Source organism: Eleutherodactylus coqui, chromosome 2 (genome assembly GCF_035609145.1).
Source record: "Eleutherodactylus coqui strain aEleCoq1 chromosome 2, aEleCoq1.hap1, whole genome shotgun sequence".
In the NCBI taxonomy this organism is placed as follows: Eukaryota; Metazoa; Chordata; class Amphibia; order Anura; family Eleutherodactylidae; genus Eleutherodactylus; species Eleutherodactylus coqui.
In genome coordinates, this window is record NC_089838.1 from 133789605 (window position 1) to 133808276 (window position 18672).

At 42.9% G+C, this 18672-nt stretch overlaps 1 protein-coding gene across 1 annotated transcript in view; it reads right to left on the reverse strand.

Moving 5' to 3' along the window:
- TBK1 (TANK binding kinase 1) overlaps positions 1-16608 on the reverse strand; it is a 29559-nt gene extending 12951 nt beyond the window's left edge. Inside the window, exons 1-11 of the mRNA XM_066591583.1 lie at positions 16511-16608; positions 12098-12206; positions 9565-9705; positions 8645-8774; positions 7995-8176; positions 6577-6737; positions 6020-6130; positions 5250-5429; positions 3055-3251; positions 764-822; positions 590-681 (exon numbers count right to left, since the gene is read on the reverse strand). Coding sequence (XP_066447680.1) covers positions 590-681; positions 764-822; positions 3055-3251; positions 5250-5429; positions 6020-6130; positions 6577-6737; positions 7995-8176; positions 8645-8774; positions 9565-9705; positions 12098-12184 — 1340 coding nt within the window. The 5' untranslated portion in view covers positions 12185-12206; positions 16511-16608. The remainder of the gene's footprint in view (positions 1-589; positions 682-763; positions 823-3054; positions 3252-5249; positions 5430-6019; positions 6131-6576; positions 6738-7994; positions 8177-8644; positions 8775-9564; positions 9706-12097; positions 12207-16510) is intronic.
- Between the last annotated feature and the right edge of the window lie 2064 nt (positions 16609-18672).

Consider the following 18672-nt stretch of genomic DNA (forward strand, 5'->3'; position numbering starts at 1 on the left):
GACCAATTATAATGAGTAACTGCTAAGCATGTCTGGGAGTTTGTAATGGCTGCTAACTCATTTATATAACCAACCTCACTGGTGGTGATCAGAAACACTGGAAGGTAAAGATAAAAGGAGTCACCTATATTATTCATTTTTCTCCCATCACCATATTTCGCACTGCTGTGCAAATATTGTCACAACTTGCCCCCTTCTCTATGGTTATGTCATTAGAGGCTGTATAACGGCTCTTGCAAGTTATTTCATTAGACAAGCTTTTTACATTTCCAACATAGATTTTACATTAATTCAGAGCACAGTGAATGCATTGCCATATTTTAATTATAGTTAATAGTTTTTGACGATTATATTGATTATGACAGTAAAGAAGAGAACTGTAGCATTCTTGGTTAGGCTTGTTTTACTCATTCTTCCAGGTTTTTATATTTTACATCTACCAACACTGAGAAATACAAGGTCTAAGACAAAACCGTTAACAAGCGATTCTCATCATGTGCACTGATGGCCTTACTGTGAATATGCCATCTATATCGTTCACAAGTACACCCCTTTAAACTAGAGTTAACCGAAAGAAAATAATCCTTACATGAGCCAAGATATTCCATTCCGTGTAAGTTCCTGTGTGAGTAGCAATGAGGAGGCAATTCGACAGTAGTAGCAGACAACCCCAGTTAATGCCTGGTGAACAAATTAAAACATATGTAGTATTGCAACATATATGAGTTATGATGCATAAAGGTTGAGCAAGGAATACACAAACCTTGGCCATGTTGGAATCAATGTCCAAGTCATAATGCGAGTGAAGTTTAGGGATCAATACTGGGGGAAAAAACAGATTTCATTAATTCCAGGTTTTTTGCATCCCACCTTCCTCAACACAGTGTTTAGAATCATACTCATAAGAAATGCAATTAATAGCTCGAGCACAGCGGAGCTAATTAGCTCACCCTATCAAAACTGAAGTATAGCCTTCCAACTCTTTATGGCAATATTGAATAGTATATGCCTCACTGAAAACTTAGAGATTCCCCAGGAATGGAAAACAAGGGCCACCGTCCAAGTAGGTTATGAGAAACCTGTCCTAGAATGTAACTAGGATGAGTTGTATACAGATGCAGATCAAAGGGGCGAAGGGGATGGGGCGCCGAATCTGACACCAGACTGTTTGCTCCCGCTGGGTTGACTGGAATGGACAAGTGCGGTATTAGATGATGAGAGATCTGGAGTGGAGCTATCCCAATAGATGTAATTGTGGAAGGAATGAGTTTATCCTTGTCCTAGTTAGAGGTCTTGATTGTGGAATGGCAAGAGTGGTATATGCATGAAATGGCAGATTGTAAGTATGGAGTCTCTGGGGGTGCCGAGTCTGCATTCGCAGGCAGAATCCGACCTGGCCGTGGGCATTCAGCCTAAGAGCGTGATGAAGAAGTGATGAAGCATTGCGTTGCTTCAAAACGTGTTTAAGCTGGTATTATCAATAAAAACTGAGAAATGTATCCGACAATTTTTGCGTTTGTGCATGTTCAACATAGCGCCACGTCTTATTCCCAGTTTTTTGAGCGACATCATTCCAAGTGTGGTATTAAGCTTCGCCCCTGCTGCACTAGATACAACCCGTTGCATTTCTTACAGGCTGCAGAGATGGCAGCCTTTTTTTCCCATACTTGGACAACCCATGTAAAGTACATTACTATACAAAATAATGAAACAATATTTTTACTATTATGCAATTTACTATTTTGTGTGTTTTAAGGCTCTGTTCATAGTGCCATCATGGGAACCATTTATTACAGGATCCACAACACATGAGGATTCCATGCAGAATGGAATCTAGTGTGAACAGCGTCTAATTAGTTAATATTTTGTTATGTTAAACAGGTCATTGCCAAGTTTAGGTAAGTCACACAAAAGGATAAAGCAGCGCACATATACATGCAGTGTGTACAGATATCCTGTGAGCCTAAACAAATTTAGCCCAGTAACCAAACCAAGGTACAAATAAGTGGGGAAATATAGTATGACTTCATCAAATCTCTTCATTGCATATGGCAGATGGCTAAACTACAAAGAACAATTAGTCAACTTAGGCCATTCTCACACAGGCGGTTTTTACAGCGTTTTAGCGGGCTTCTCAGGCGGGAGTTTTAGCACAGTGTTTCTTACGCCACGCTTTTTGAACGCTGTCTGTTCTAATTTACTGTGTCTGCAATGATGGCGTGAGTTAAAAACGGTCAAACAGGTTCAAAAATGCTGCAGAACACTGGGTTTAAAAACAATGCGTTTTTACTAACACCTGTGTAAGACTGGCTTAATGGCCCATTGCACCAATGTAGGAAAACTTAGCACTAGAGATGAGCGAGCATACTCAATAAGGCAAACTACTCGAACGAGTAGTGCCTTATTCGAGTACCTGCCCGCTCGTCTCTAAAGATTCGGGTGCCGGCGGGGGAGGAACGGAGGGGAGCTCTCACTCTCCCTCCCCCCCCCCCCCCCCCCCCGCTCACTGCCGCAACTCATCTGTCACCCGCGCCAGCAGCCGAATCTTTAGAGACGAGCGGGCAGGTACTCAAATAAGGCACTACTCGCTCGAGTAGTTTGCCTTATCGAGTATGCTCGCTCATATCTACTTAGCACCAACAGGGTTTATCTTGTGATGTTGGTACAATTTGAACCTTAGGAATTTGGCTGCTGAACTAAGTTCAACTAGTTTGATTCACCAAAATCAGATAGGTGTTTTTTGGGTGGTGAAGATATGTCCACATTTACCGCTGGTAGTGGCCATGTTTTTACCATCACTCTGAATGCTGGGAAGATCACCCGACTACAGTCGCCAATCACGGTACACAATACATGTCTCCGAGGTTAAACCTTTGATCACAGATGAAGTGAAGTTGGTGTTTTGAATCTTATATCAAAAAGTGTTGGTGCCACACTTTTTCTTTAAACCCGGATCACCAGCATGGTAGGTGCAACTAGCCCTAAGTGATTTGGTTTGTACTGCTTTTTGTTATTGCACGCTCCATTTTATACTGTACTAATAAGTGTACTTACTTTCTTCATATCGTAGACCAATGACTGTCATCATATCCCTTGTTATCACAAATATAGGATTCTCTTCTGTAGTTGCAGGGAAATGCTGTGCTAGTCTGCCGGGCTCTAGGACTAGTCTTCTGCCTTCGTAGAGCAGCTCCTGATTCTGAGATGGGATCTTTGTCTGTTTGTACACCAAGTCATGAAATTCTGCAGGCCTGAAACACACAAAAAATAAAATCTGACATTTACCTGGATAAATATTCATACCCATTGCCTAGGAGAAGAAAGTACAAAATTGGCAAGTCACAGGTACTTTCTCAACAAAATGTAACCAGACACTGTACTTTAAACAAATTTGCATAAAATAAATAGTACAAACACATGAGAAACTATCATATTAGAGAAAATGCTTTGCACCCTACTTATCGGGCTCCTTTCTTCTTTCCCTTCTTAACTGTACACTGACTTTGGAAAACTGTCAAATTCTGTCTTGGCAAACAAGATGGACTAACAGGTCAGATCACATAGTGCCCATAGTAGTCAATGGAGAGGCGGAGGAGGAAGAGCTTAGTGACAAAAGACACACACACGTAACGCTACGACTAAAAGTAGATGTTTTACTGTCTCACAGCTACTGGAATCACATCGACACCACTTAGCAGTTCTCTATAATGTCCTATATGCTGCTGCTTCTGAGGATATGCTACTAAGAGATTGGGGAACAGGATATCTTCTTCTTGATGTGTAAAGTGCATTGGAGACATAATAGCAACTTGTCTCCACCAACCAGCTCAGGAAATACTCAGAATTAAAAGACAGAGCCTGCAGAAGGGGAAAACTACAGAATACAAGTCAAACAACAGCCAGAAATAGTGTTATTCCTCATGTTCCCACAAGACAACTCATTCTAAAAAAAAAAAAAAGACCTGAAAATGTAGGTAGGCTTTAAAGTGGTTGTCCGGTTACTGGACAACATTCCTCCTCTATCACCAACTGTGCTAAAATAACAAAAATCAGCTGTACTTACCTGTCCTCTGCGACCACAATCCAATAATGTAGCCCTGCCATCTTGTAATGTCACTGCTGCAGCCAGAGGACTCAGCATCACCATTGTGAACTTCTGGTTTTGTGGCACCCAGGATGTGAGAGCTGACACCAGAAGAATGGGCAGTGAAGCTACAGCGGTCATGTGATATCTGGTAACATAACCTTCAACAACAAACACCAGGAGGGCAGCTACAGTGCTGGATCACGATGGCAAAGGGCAGGCAAGTACAGCTGGTCTTGTTACTTTAGCACAGTTGGTGGTATAGTGGAAATGTTGTCCAGTAACCAGACAACCCTTTTAAACATTGAGCAAAGTTAAACTAAAGTAATCTGTACCTGCTTTCTGAAATTTTCACCTGTACTGTGGATGGTCCGCATGGCTTGCCTGACATGCAGGAGTATATCTATAGTGCGTTTTTCCAGTGGAATTTGCGGCCTGTCCGGTGGGACAGCTTCCATTGTCTTTAATGAAAACCACAATTGGTTTCCGCTCATGTGCATGAAGAATCACTTTTGCATATCATGCTATGGGTGACGCACAGACAATTTGACGGATTCTATAATCTCAGCCGCTTCTGGCTGCCGCATACAGATGGCTATTCCCATGCCACACAATTATCTGAGATCATAATACCCCTTTAAGTTTAATGGAACCCATTTCAGTGTAAAACCAGAAAATAAACAGGAAAATCATGTCAAAAGGGATTATTCCTAAAGCTATTATTTTGTATCTGTTTTAGGGGAGAATGCATTGAAATTCTGTAATATCCATTCTCTTCCAACGAAGTTAATGGCCTAAGACGCCTGTGACAGTAGTCTAGAAATGTATGTTTGTTCATACAAAATATTTCCATCGGCACAATCTATGGATGCACTGTCATTATAGACTTCTATGTATACAGTAGAGCAATAAACGAGGAGGTTCTCATAACTATTAATCTCGGAAAAGGCAGCGATATATGCGGTTATGCACAAAATCAGCCTCAGGTCCCTCCGCATAAGTGGGGGACCTTTAACTGGAAAGTTACTCTAGGATTAGAGCTTCCATAACCACAAAATATATTGCTCTGTATTTTCATTGTTCCTTAAGAACCAAACATTAAAAGTCACTTCGAATCACAGTAGTGTTTTAACATCTTAAATGTCTACTTTTGCCCATCACTTACATATTGTATGCATGAATGTATATCTTGTGGAGCGTCATTTGCTGAAGAGAAAAGACATGGATTACAATTCGATGGAAAACATCATTAGTCACAGCAAAGAATTGGTCAAAACCCCAACATTTCTCCTGATCAGCTTCTAGGATATTCGCCAGAACTGGAGTAAAAAGCGTCTGCAGGCCACTAAAAAAGAACAGAAAACACATATAAAAGTAAGATTCAAAACACACAGAATTTTTTTTAAAAAGGCAGCTAGCCATATACACTATGTAAATACATACTACTTTTATGACATAACCACATGATATACCATAAATGTCTGAGACATTCATACCCCACCTCTGGGCCCACCACATCCCGGAGAATGGGGGGTTTATGATCATTATTCATCAATTGTCAGGCACCAGACCCCTGTTCTGCTAATAGGACAAGTTCTGAGAGGCAGGATTTGCACATAACAGGCATTTATGGCTTATCTTGTCAATAAGTCATAAATGCCTAAACTGAAAACACCCTTTTTTAACATTACATTGAATTTTATTTATCTGACTTAGTAACTCAAAGCAAAAAGACAATGGTCTTAGTGGTTACTATGTGTACTTTCTAGAAATGTAAAATGCTTAGTAAATTGCATAGTATTATACAAAATGTAACATCTTTAGCATATACTAAATCGGTAATCGTCAAGAATCCCTCCTAGAGTCCATGTTAATATGATATCTGTAATGTATGGCAAGTGAACTATATAATATTCAGCAATTATATTTACTTACAAGGACAAATTACAGCTAAGGGGCAAATCCCGACTCCACTCTATTGGCCCGTTTTCAGCTCTCTGGACACCTGATATTGCACCTGATGGTTTCCCAGTAATTATTTTGTACCTACAGAAAGGGGGGGGGGGAAAAAATCCTTTATAATTTATAACACTCACAAAAAAAATTCTAAAACGTTTCTCCTGCCATTAGTGTATATTGTAAGTGCTACTACTCCTCAAAGATTGGAAAGTAGTAGCAACAAGACATAAAACAGGTTTTCGATTAAAGGAACACTCCAGGTAAAAAAGTGATACCCGTTATTATGCCTAGTATAGGGCCTGAGTGGTGCTGCATCAAAAACACCAAAGAAAATCCTCAGTGTCATGCTCTATGCCCCAAAGCCTAAAACTAGGCATAGCACGGTAATCTCAAACCATTAAAAAGTCATACTGGTAATACAGAGAACTAGCTACAGACTGAATATCACGTTGCATGAGCTTCAGTTCTAGTAGATTAGTCCACCTCTGATCATACTAGTATTAAATGTGCCAACGGCAGAATTAAAGACATACATGACTTCTTTGTTACGACGAGGACCCTCAAAAGGCCTGAAGGGAAGGCTGCCAGTTGCTGCATGGTAGAACGTCACTCCAATGCTCCACAAATCCACAGTGGCACCGTACTTCTTCTGGTGCTCTTTTCTAAGCACAGCACGCTCATACATGTCTGGGTGCTGTAAATAAATAGTACAAGATGAATATTCAGGATGCATACATGTGAACTACAACAACACAATCTCAGATGAGATGCTGGAAATAATAGTTAAATGGGAGCAAAAAAAAAAAAAAAAAGGATTTTTCAACCTTGGAAATACTCTTATTTAAAAAGAAAAAAAACGAAGAGTACCCCCATTTATGACTTCATATATCATAATATGAACAGCGGTCAATAAAACTTCAAAAGCCTTTTTTTTCTTCTGTGCTTGGGCTCCCTGCTAATGTAATGAGTGCCTGTGTGAAGGCGCCCTCTCGTCCATGCATTACACAGATGGCCCATTGATTTTATCACTGCAGGGAACATTATGCAGAGCTGGCTGCTTCCCTTCACGAGGAAGGAATATTTATCTTGACAGGTGGAGGATGAAAACCTGTCCAAGTCTTGTGAGGATCACACTTTCCGAAGATATCTGCGCTGCTGTGAGCAGCCCACCTGTGTGATCGGCACATAACCAGAATTCATCTTCATCCTCTCAACGTAAAGATTATTCTTATTAACCAATTACAAGAAGAAACTAACTTATGGTGCTGTCAAGGCAGGTGACAAGGAGGCGGGCGCTGTATTATTCATGCTCACCTGCGTCTCATCTGTAAAGCCCGTGCGCCGGCCGAAAATCTGACTCTTTTCTAAGTCTCATGTGCGTGCTCTCCTATACAAGTTTACTAGAGGGCATACACAAAGGTCTCTAAAAAGAGTCAGATTTTAGGCAGCTGCGCTGACGTTTTGGTCGAGCAACGCGAGAAATAGGAAGCGGGTGCGCATGAAAAACACAGCACCCGCCTCCTGGTCATCTGCCCTAACAGAACCATATGTTAGTTTATGGTGCTTTAGGCAAGTGACTAGTTCCTTTTAGGTAGATGGGTGGAAGATACAGTATAGAGATGAGCGAACGTGCTCGTTTAGGACAATTACTCGATCGAGCATCGCTTTTTTCGAATAACTGCCTACTCGGGCAAAAAGATTCGGGGGGGCGCCGGTCTTCCCACCCCCACCGCAACCCCCCGCTCACCCACCGAATCTTTTCGCCCAATTAGGCAGTTACGCGAAAAAAAGCAATGCTCGATCGAGTAATTGCTTTAAACGAGCACGTTTGCTCATCTCTAATACAGTACTTTACATTTTCTGTAGTTAATTCTGCTTTTTTGGGGAGAAAAAAAAAATAAATTGAACGTAAAAACCATATAATTCATCAAAATAAATTTCCACTGATTACCAAATATTCTTCGGTGCCGTAGAGAGAAACAAACTGCTCATCGTCTTCCAATTCCCTGGCTGCACCAAAGTCAGTCAATTTATAAACCGACTGCCCATCTTCACCGACGACCCGCATAATATTTCCTGGCTTGATATCTCGGTGGATTATTCCGTTTTCTCGAAGGTGGTTCATTCCTGCCACTAAGGGAAACACAAGTCCTCATTTTTCTTGATAATGTGGAATAAAAATATCAAATTCAAAAGCAGAACCTGGGATTAAAGTATAACAAATATATCAATGACAACAAGTCTGTAGTAATGCTAGCATAATATGTGTAAACCCCTTTGTGCTGTACTACCCTCACATGTTATATCTGACAACAAAGAACTCATTTGAAGTGCATTTTTCATTGAAGAACACATTTTTAAGATATTTGTGTAGACCTGTTAGGTGTTGTAGAGGTAACCTAACTGATATCCATCACCTATGGCAGCAGCTTCTGCTCTGTACTCCTGTGTATCGTGGCTCTGACACTGGGTGCCTGATTGGCTGAGGTCCCGAGTGGCAGACCCCAGCCGATCAACTATTGATGACCTATCTTGAGGATACCTCCTCAATAGCATTTTTCTGGAAAACCCTTCTAATATACGGGTAAAATAATAGCATACCAACATCCTGGGAAACAATAAGAAACTCAGACTCTGGTAATCCATATGCATTTGAGGGTTCTTCAAGCACAGAGTACAAGCTGGCACATGGGCAAAACTCCATGACGAGGACTTTGTGCCGACTTGACATCTGAAATGCAGAAATACAAAGCATTATCAAATATAGTCTATCCTTTTTTAAGTATTATACTCCATCAGGATAGCAGAAACCTCACTCTGCTCATAGGAACTAGTTTATATTGGGAATAGCATAGCTCATAGGCAGTGGAAGAGAATTAGCAAAATATTACAAAGTAAAAGGGTCTCTTGAAAATGAAAAATTGAATTGGATTGATTGGTTGCTACGGGCAACAGCTCAATTTTTTGATCGGTGAGGAGAGACTCCCACCAGTCTCAAGAACGGGGGTCCCATGTCCCCCTCTGCCTGTCACTGCAGGGTCTTTCCCCTCTGCAGTGATGTCAGAAAGTATGGAGCGCTGAACCAGCATGTGGCGGAAAATACCAGAGCGCTTCCACTCAGCTATTTACAGCAGCGGGATTAAAAAAAAAAAAAAAAAGGGAGCCAACACGCTTGCGCTCCATTCAGTCTCTTGATTACTGCGGGAGTGCAGTAAGCTCACAGTGAGGAGAACTGATCATCAAGTTATCCCCTATCCGGTGGATAGGAAATAATGTGCAATTCTGGCACAATCCCTTTAACTTGAACAGAGAAATAAAAAGAAATGCATGGAAGACACACATGGTATAATATTGCAGAGTTGTAACGGAGCGTTAAAGAACACGACTAACCAATGACGCACAGATAAAACCTACACACATAAATCCACCTTAAATGTACTAATTTTTCTTTTTTATGGGCCATTTTTGTGCGAAAAGGATACCAAAACAAAGACCACTAGAGCCCCAAAACAAAGTATTACCTCTTCCTCTATTGCAAAAAGTTTGACAATGTTCTTGTGGTTCAGCTTTTTTAGAACCTCAAACTCCCGTGTCTGAACATCCGCAGGACGAAGGAAGCTCAGGTTGTTGAACACCTTCACAGCGTACAAGTCTCCTGTTTTCTGTGGGAAAAATAAAGCAAGTTTAACATCAGGGTTTCCACAATTTAAATGCATCAAACTCCCTATCAGAAAGTACCAATGCCCCGCTGTCCATTTATTATAGTGTACAGCTATTATAATATCAAACTTTATAAATGGCAAGTGAATTAATAATATTACTACTACTAGTACCCTGGAGGTTAAAGCAACCCTCTGGTGTCAGGACAAAATTCTGTCCCGGGTCTGGAGGGGTCAGGGGATACTTTACCTGCAATTGTTCTTCTCATCTGCCAGTTCTGGGCTGCATTTCCAGTTGAGCAGGTGTAGTGCATTGGTAGTCTAACAGCCTATTTACATGGAGCGATGAGCGCAAAAAAAAAATGCTAAAAAGCTAATCGTTTTAGCGATAATCGTTGTGTCTAAACGCTCGCCCATCGTGCACTATTCGGCACGGCTAGCTGATCGTTAAATTCAGTCCAACCTAAAAATCGTTGTTCAGCCTTATCAGCAGTTCTCCACGGGAAGTGCTGATAGTATTGTTTCCCCGTGGAGAACAAAGGATCTGAGCGCAGATAAGAGCCCTCAGGCTATTAACGGATTTCAGCTAAAGGCTTCATTTGTACACTTAATTGCTACTAGGTAGCTACTTAATAGTTTATGCAAAATGATCACTCAAAGCTGTCACTCAAACTGTTGTTTAAGCGATCATCACTCCGTGTAAATGGGCCTTAACACTACCTATGCACTATTGGGATTAGGTAGACTGAAGATTGCATTAGCTTTATGGCAGCTGCAAAGAATGGGAGTTAATGGACAGAAATGCCAACTGAATAATGCAGTCTCCAGTAGAGACCAAGGAGTGACAGGGGAGATGCATACAGAGCCTTGTCTATATGTATAGTGTTGCAGTACAACGGGGTGTCAAAAACTTATTGTTCTCAGGAAGAGAAACTAAATCTTGCAGATATTTTAATTGCTAACAAAAAGAAATGATGTTACAGCAAGCTTTCAAGGCTACTTAAGCATCTTCACGGCTGACCGTTGCAATAAAATAAGCTTGACACCAAAGGATTCCTCAGAGACTTGGATCCCGAAGTCCTGTAGCATAACCATGTAATAAATAAAGTGCAAACAGCATGTCATCTTCAAATGCTTCAATACTCTATCAAAATTTTCCAACAGCAGCAGCCAAAATGATCACCCAGTGTCAACAATGTCCGAGGTACTGGAGGCAGGAGAGATGGTGTAATCATTCATCAGTCACAGCAACAATTCGGGGGAACTCCCCACCCCCAGACATATGCCCATTACCCATTTACATATCATCATGGTGAAATGACTTTACATACAACTGTAAAAACATTCAATAATTAAAAAAAACACTGAGGAGAAAAATCATAATATACTCTAGCAGCACCAGATAATAGTAAAGGTGTTAGGCCTCATGCACACGGCCTCATGCACACGGGCAGATTACTGCTGCTGAAGCCTCATGCATACGATCAGAATCCAATTGCGGTTTCCACTCACGGATGAAAGAAAAAAATAAAATAAAATAGCAGGATGCTCCATTTTACTGCAGTTCCCGCAAGGACGGCTGCCATTGAAGTCAATGGAAGCCGTCCAACCCTTAACCCGTCTGCAATTGTCCGACGGCGAGCAGTGCGGACCATGTGTAGTACAGAAAAGCCGGAAGACGACAGATCCGCGCAGATGCTGGCGAAGCAGACGATAGGTATGAAGGGTCACCTGCTGCAGTCAGGACCGGATTCCATGCAGAATTCCGCAGCCGGAATCCGTACCTGCCGAGTGCATTCGGCTTCATATTCTAGCAGCAAACAACCTTTCAAATCTGTCCTTATAAAAACACACTGAAGTTGCAATTTTACCATCATCTGTTGGTGATTACACAATCTCTCCTGCCTCCAAGATCTCCGACAGTGTCAGAAACAGCTATGGGCATTGTTCACACTATGTGAGCATTTGGGCTGTACTTACTGAAGGAAGTATTGGAGCATTTGAAGAATGAAGTGCAAACAGCGTGCATCTATTACCTGGCATTTAAACATCTGACCAGAGGGGTCCTCCATCCCCTGTATCACGATCGTGGGGTGCAATGGGTTGGCTCCTAGAGCTGCCATGCATTGATGCCTATTAAGGCCTGCATGTAGCAGGGCGTAATAAGAAACAATCAAAAGTACTATATAAGCAATCACAAGTTCAAATCCCCTAGTGGTACTAACGAAAAATGGAAAAAAGGAGTCTAATATTTTTAGAACTATAAACAAGTTATATATTGGTATTTCTTTTAAATTGTTTTGGGTTCATTCGCTGTATAACAGACTGCTTGTAGTCAGAATGGATAGCATTTTCATTGTGACATGTTTCCATTAAGAGGAGCAACTTACTATACCTTATTGCGACCACGAAACACGTTGGCAGTGGCGCCTTGTCCCAAAATATCAGAGAGCATCCACAGATAATTTGCAGTGCTCTGCATCTTGCCTGGCTGCTTAGTAATCCTGGAAGAGACAAGCAAAGACATACGTCACAATGTTACTTGTGACAGAGATTTTTCCGTAACTCGCTCTGCCACTGACTAGGCGCAGTCTACGGATCACTAGAAGCCAGATGACTGTTAGTATACGAGTTCTAGTACTATGAGACGGAGGGATCTTACTCGGTGAACAGACAGCATCCTGGGGAGGAGGTGTGATAAGCGGCCCAGCTTTTACTTTCACTTTTGTACTTCTGTTTCATTTCCTTCACACTAACCCAATGCTTATCAGGCCAAACAGATCCCACGTTAGGCCAACGGCAGTGCGCTGTCCATGTACTCCATTATAACCTGAGACTAGGTTGGGTGGCCAAGCGCTGCCCGATGTGAGCTGCGCCCAAGTGTCTTTCATCGATATCAAATAAAACAGTGCCAGGACTGCCCTGTAATCTGTAAGGGACTGCTCAGTAATCCCCTCTGCAGAAACCAAATGTACAGGGCTTCTGCCACAAAAGCCGCCTCTTTAAAGGACACTCCAGGGAAACCTTTAATGGTTTCCTCTAGGTATAAGGGACGTGACGTCCATAGTACCGCAGATGATGGACTCGCTGATTGCTTTACTCATCCCTTCTCTGTTCTGGCCCCGTGACACCCGCTCTAACCCAATCCTGCAGCATCTGGGAGTAACTTTCTCTATTCATTCCTACAAGAGCCGAAATGCGAGTTTTTAAACACATCGTTTTACAGCATTTTAGAATGGCGTTATTAATCTAAGTAGATCGCGGCAGGGAAAGAGTTCACAGAGGGAGCGCGCTCCCTCTGTGTCTTTAGCCGGCTCCCGCGATGTTATCGCGAGAGCCCAGCCTGTCACCATGGCAACAGGACGCCAGACACTGGCATCCTGTAGTGCCAATGCCTTTAATTGCTGTATAAGCGATAAGGGATGGCAGGGCAGTAGCCCTGCCATGCCTTATCACAGCGATGGGCAGTACTGTGGTCAAAGTCCCCCAGGGGGACACAAGTTGTGTAAAAAAAAAAAAAAAGATTAAACAATGAATTTTAAAAAATGTAAAAAAAAAAACCACTTTTTATGCTTTTTCTCATATTAGCATTAAAAAGGTTTAAAAAAATTAAAACCCCACATATTTGGTATTGTCGCGTCCGTAACAACGTTAAAAAAAAACGATAAACTGAGGCAAAATGCTAATAAAAGTGATCAAAAAAGCTGTATGTACCTCAAAATGGTACCAATAAAAACTACAGCTCCTCTCGCAAATAAGCCCTCATAGAGCTCCGTACATAAAAAAAATTTTTTAAAAGTTACAGGACTTTGAATGCAGCAATTTAGAAAAAAAAAAAAAAAGATTTCCAAAAAAAGGGTTTTTATTGCAGAAAAGTGGAAAAAACTACAAAATAAATTGTAAGAATTTTGGTATTGTTGTAACCGTACCGACCCGCACAAAAAAGGGAATGTCTCATTTATGCTGCATGATTAACGCTGTAAAAAAAATAAAATAAATATATCTATGGCAGAATTGATGCGTTTTCTCTCCCTGCTATCATAAAAAAAATAATAAAAGTTTTACAATATAGTCTATGTACCCAAAAGTGGCACCGATGAAAACTACAATTCGCCATGCAAAAAACAAGCCCTCATACGGCCGCGTCGACGGAAAAATAAAAAAGTTATGGCTTTTGATAAATGGAGAACAAAATCCACCAAAAATCATTGCGTCCTAAATCCCAAAATAGACCATGTCATGAAGGGGTAAAAAGCAATATAAAAAGGCGCAGCCTTAGGCTTCCTTCACACGGGCGAGAGCAATAACAGACCGTGAAACTCTGCCCGACATCGCGCTTGTGAACGTGCAATACACCAGCGGAAGCAAGATGTTTTTCATTAAAAACACCTCCTATCACTTCAGGTAAAGTAGTGATCCTCCAGAGCGGTGAAAAGTGGATCGCCAAGTGTTTCCCAGTGGGAAACTTTGCATCGCACTCGTGTGCACGCATAAGTATTGGTACCGTGTTAGGCGGTAGAGAAAAATGTGATTGTTCTCAGCAAACGACGTAACCTTGTAGGTATGATACCTTTTAATGACTAACTAAAATACATGATGTAATGACGAGCTTGCGAACCTCTTGGGCTCTTCTTCAGGCTTACAGAGTAGATCTGAAGGAGCATGCATGCATAATTATATATATATATATATATATATATATATATATATACACATATATACACACACACACACACACACACACATGGTGCGGTTAATTTGCACTGAACAATAAAAAATAGAACAAAATAAGTAGAGGAGTAAATAATTAGTCCACTGATGAGGGATGTTTAAGTTTTATGGTCCCTCAACTGATGTTAGGGGGTCACAGGCCTGTGTGTTAGCTCTGCTCCAGATTTGTCATATTCTCCACTGATGTAAGAAGCCCCCACCGAGGTTCATTCCGGTCTTGACAGTGTCAAAGCTGGTTATAAACCAGTGTGCACATCGCATACCGTGTAATGCGTTTTCTGGCCCCATTGAAGACTATGGGCAATGTGTCCTGAGGAACGCGAAAAGTTAGGACATGCCGTGATTTTTCCCCCTCACTAGAAAAAGGAAATCACTCATATATAAGACCCCATTTATTTTAAAAGAATGGGGTTCATAGTTGTACATCTCGCTCGATTTTCGCCCGTGTGAAAGCGGCCTTATAGGAATGAATAGAGACATTACTCCCGATCCTCACAGCAAGATTGGGCTAGTCAGAGCGGCTGTCACATGGGACGACGGGGGATGGGAGCAGGGAATTGGGGAGTAAAGCAATCCACCATTACATAACTGCAGCACTATGGCCATTGCATCAATTACACATGGAGGAAACTAAAGTGCTGCCCCCAAAGTGCTCCTCTGAAGCAGGTCTGTCCGCTTAAAGGGCTTGTCTAGGTTATTTATATTATTTTGGGTCTCCTATGCCCTAAAAATATTCACTGCAGCACCAGACTGCTGTTTCGAAAGTCCGCTGCGATGACATCTGCTAGATGACGTCACCCGGCCAAGAGACCCCCTGCAGGTTTACAGGATCTCATCAGTGACATGTCTATTGGCTGTAGAGGTCATGTGGGTAAACAAGTCACATGACCGCTGCCATGCTTATAAACAGAGGGCCGGAGCAGAGTGAGCTGCAGTGGGAGCATCGCGGGAGTACTGGGTTTATGGTTTTCGATACTCCTCATCACCCCTACTACACTGAGCTATGCAAGGCCAGCACACACCGCCACACCTCCGACTACTGGTAGCCAAACCGCCACAGAGGAGAAGAAAAACCTGGAGAAATAGCCTGCGAGTGCAGTGTATACCTGAGGGGGCGCTCTCCCCATGGGTGTCACCACCCTGAAGTAGACGGAGGGGGTAATCTTTCAGCACTCCCAGTAGCCAGATGGCACATTTTTTGCACCTTTTGGCTACTAGTAGTACTACCAGCCCGGCACACATCCATAGATGGCGTTGGTGCCCACTGCAGAGCCTCGGCCCACGCCCTGCAGTGCGTGAGACCGCGACATTCCTGTGTGAGGCGACTCGCCGCCCGCCAGCTATCCTGAAATGTTTTCCTAGTTGTAACTTTCTGAATGCTGAAAACTTGCCCCAACTCTTCTACACACGATAGCGGCGGCGAACGGTAACCCTGCGAGTACACCAGGAGTGGCGCCCAGCAACACTCCAGTATTAGGGCTCCATCACACGGGTGTATCCGCATGCGCAATATGTGAGCAGAAGCCATTGATTTCAAATGGGTTCGTTGACATTTCCGTATTTTGCGCACGTTTTGGTTGCACCAAAAAATTAAAATAAGTCCTACTTTACTCTTCTGCGCCAAAGGTCCCTGTAGAAATCAATGGGAAAGGAGAAGCACAGTGCGCTGCGTAATTCCGCTGGAAAGAGATCACATCTAGAATTAATTAGCCTTTTTTAAACGGAGCATCTTGTTTGCTGCGCAAATCAACCGGCCTTGCGGACAGAATACGGTAAGATACGCACGCAAAAAAAGTATCATGCGTTCCGTAAAACCCAGCGATGTAGAGTGCGCAAATATGTATACGCTCGTGTGACTGCGCCGCAGGCTCATACACTACTGAGTGTAAGGAGGGGGCTAGGACAAATGGGGAAACCCCAGAAAGCTCCAATGTGGGGGGATGAGACTACAGAATGCTGCCATGTGTCAGAAGTAGGGAGAACAGCCGAGTCCCCCGGGGAGAAGGAAGTGCCGCACAAGTCAGGGACTCCGACCAGCAGGAGGGCGCCTCTATAGGCACTGCGCCACCCCTCTTACCTGCGGCCCTGCTGCTCAGTCCGCACAGCTTCCGTGTCAGGAGGGAAAGGCCGTGGTAGGACCACGTGACTGCGACGACTGGCCTGCCTCTTAATCCATTGCCGCCATCTTTGATGTGGGCGTGCGCCCGGCGGTGCTGAGCAGCGCGCAGTTACCTCACACGGCGGGGGTTTACATTGTGTGGAAACAACCTGATTTCTCATGTGGGAAAGTACGAGTCCCCTACCTGCCCGTCACTCACCACACGGCCCATACAGGAGCGCGCACCCTCCCCTCACCACAACACTTGTTGATATTGTTACTATTAATACAATTATTTTAATGTTCGGAGACGACAATCACACCAAAAACATTGCAATTACACTGTTTACATAAGGAGATAAACTGCTTGCAATGAGCGCCGATGGGCGATAGGTCAATCACCGTTGCGATTATCATAAGGGGTTTGAGCGACAATCGCTCATCGCACGCCTCCTGCCACACCGTGTGGGTTCTGTCACACGGAGCGAGAAATCGCTTGAACGTGCGAACAACGACAGAGTAGTTCAGCCATATCTGCAGCCATATCTGTGTCCGGAGTTCTGGTTTTCTGCTCCATAATTTTTCTTGTATTTTGTGCCAGATCTGCAACAGAGGTTCCAGCACAGATGTGAAACCGCCCTTAGGGCTCATTCAATCTCGCGCTTCTCACCCATTCAGACGGCCGGGTATGGTGTATATATACGCCACAGCTCGGAATTCAGTCAGCCGGGGGGAGAGAGTTTAGTGATGCTACGCTGTCTCCCTATCCCTTTGCCGGCTGACCGCAGCAATAGAAGTTCTCGCAGAAGCCTAAGGGAGCTACGGGCAAAGGAAGGGGGAGGGAGTTTAGCAGCGCTAGTCGTGCTAAGCTCCTCCCCCTTGCCCGCAGTTCATGTGAATAAGGCCCTACACACAGATCGTTTTAATCACTTTATCATTCACTCGATCGTTGGTTTTTCAGGGGACTTTGCCAGCGAGGGTTTCTTCACATGGGCGTGATTTAGTCCTGTATGCGGCTGTGATAATCACGGCTGCAAAATGGGATGAAATGAAACCATTGATTTCAATGCTTTCGTTTCCACTTTCAGGATTCTTGCTCATTAATAGTACGCACGAGAAAAGATAGGACTTTCCTAATCTTCCCCGCATGTAGTTAATAGACCTGATTATTGCGCTCCAAGCCTTGATCAAGCTTTATTTCTGCCTGCTCCCCTGCGATTCTACTGAGACCTGATACTGATCCCTGGCTTCCCTTCTGACTATGCTGCACCCCCTATCCTTCTTTACTGCAAAGTAAGACCTCCCATTGCTGACTTCTGGCTTCCCTTCTGACAACGCTACCCGACTCATCCATCTGTACTGCAAACTGAGCCCTCCCCTTGCTGACCCCTGACTACTTTTCAGACCTGTGGCTATGACACCTGAGGTCCAACCCAGTGCCCAAAACCGCTACACACTGAATTTTAATGCAAGGCTGTTTCTAAAAAAAAACTAAAAAAGGCCACAACACTCTACCAGACCCATCACAAGATGAAACTAGTGACGCCCAATGGATCAGGTTCTGTTGAGATGCCCATGGCTGTAACAGAAAATTGCATGTATTGCTATTTTTCCCAACAAAGACAACCAAATCTGAGATGGAGACTCCTGGCAGAACCTTTGCTACAGATGTGTACATAACTCAACTTAAAGGGGCATACCCATCCCATGTTTATAGCACATCCTGGATGTCTGATAGATGGGGGCCCCACCTCTGATGTCTCCATAATTCCCTTCCCTCATATGGCTAAGGTGACGGAACAATAAAAAAGTGTCTCATCAAAAGTGAGAAAACAAAAATTGAAATTAGATATTGCTGCTCATTAAAAGGTTAATACTCATTAATTCACTTCCTGATTGTTTTCATGTTACAAGTTGGTAGTCACTAGAATAGTGGAATGGTGGGATACCACTAGTATTGTATCACTATTAGATCATGTAGACAGATACAGTAGATGATGTATATGAGCACATAGGAAGGGAAACTTTCTCATTGTTCCCAATTTGTAAATCCAGACTGTTCAAAGAAGATTTAACCATTGTCTAAAACATCTCCGGTATTAATAGATTTTACCCCTGAGAAGCATAAATGAGATAAAACC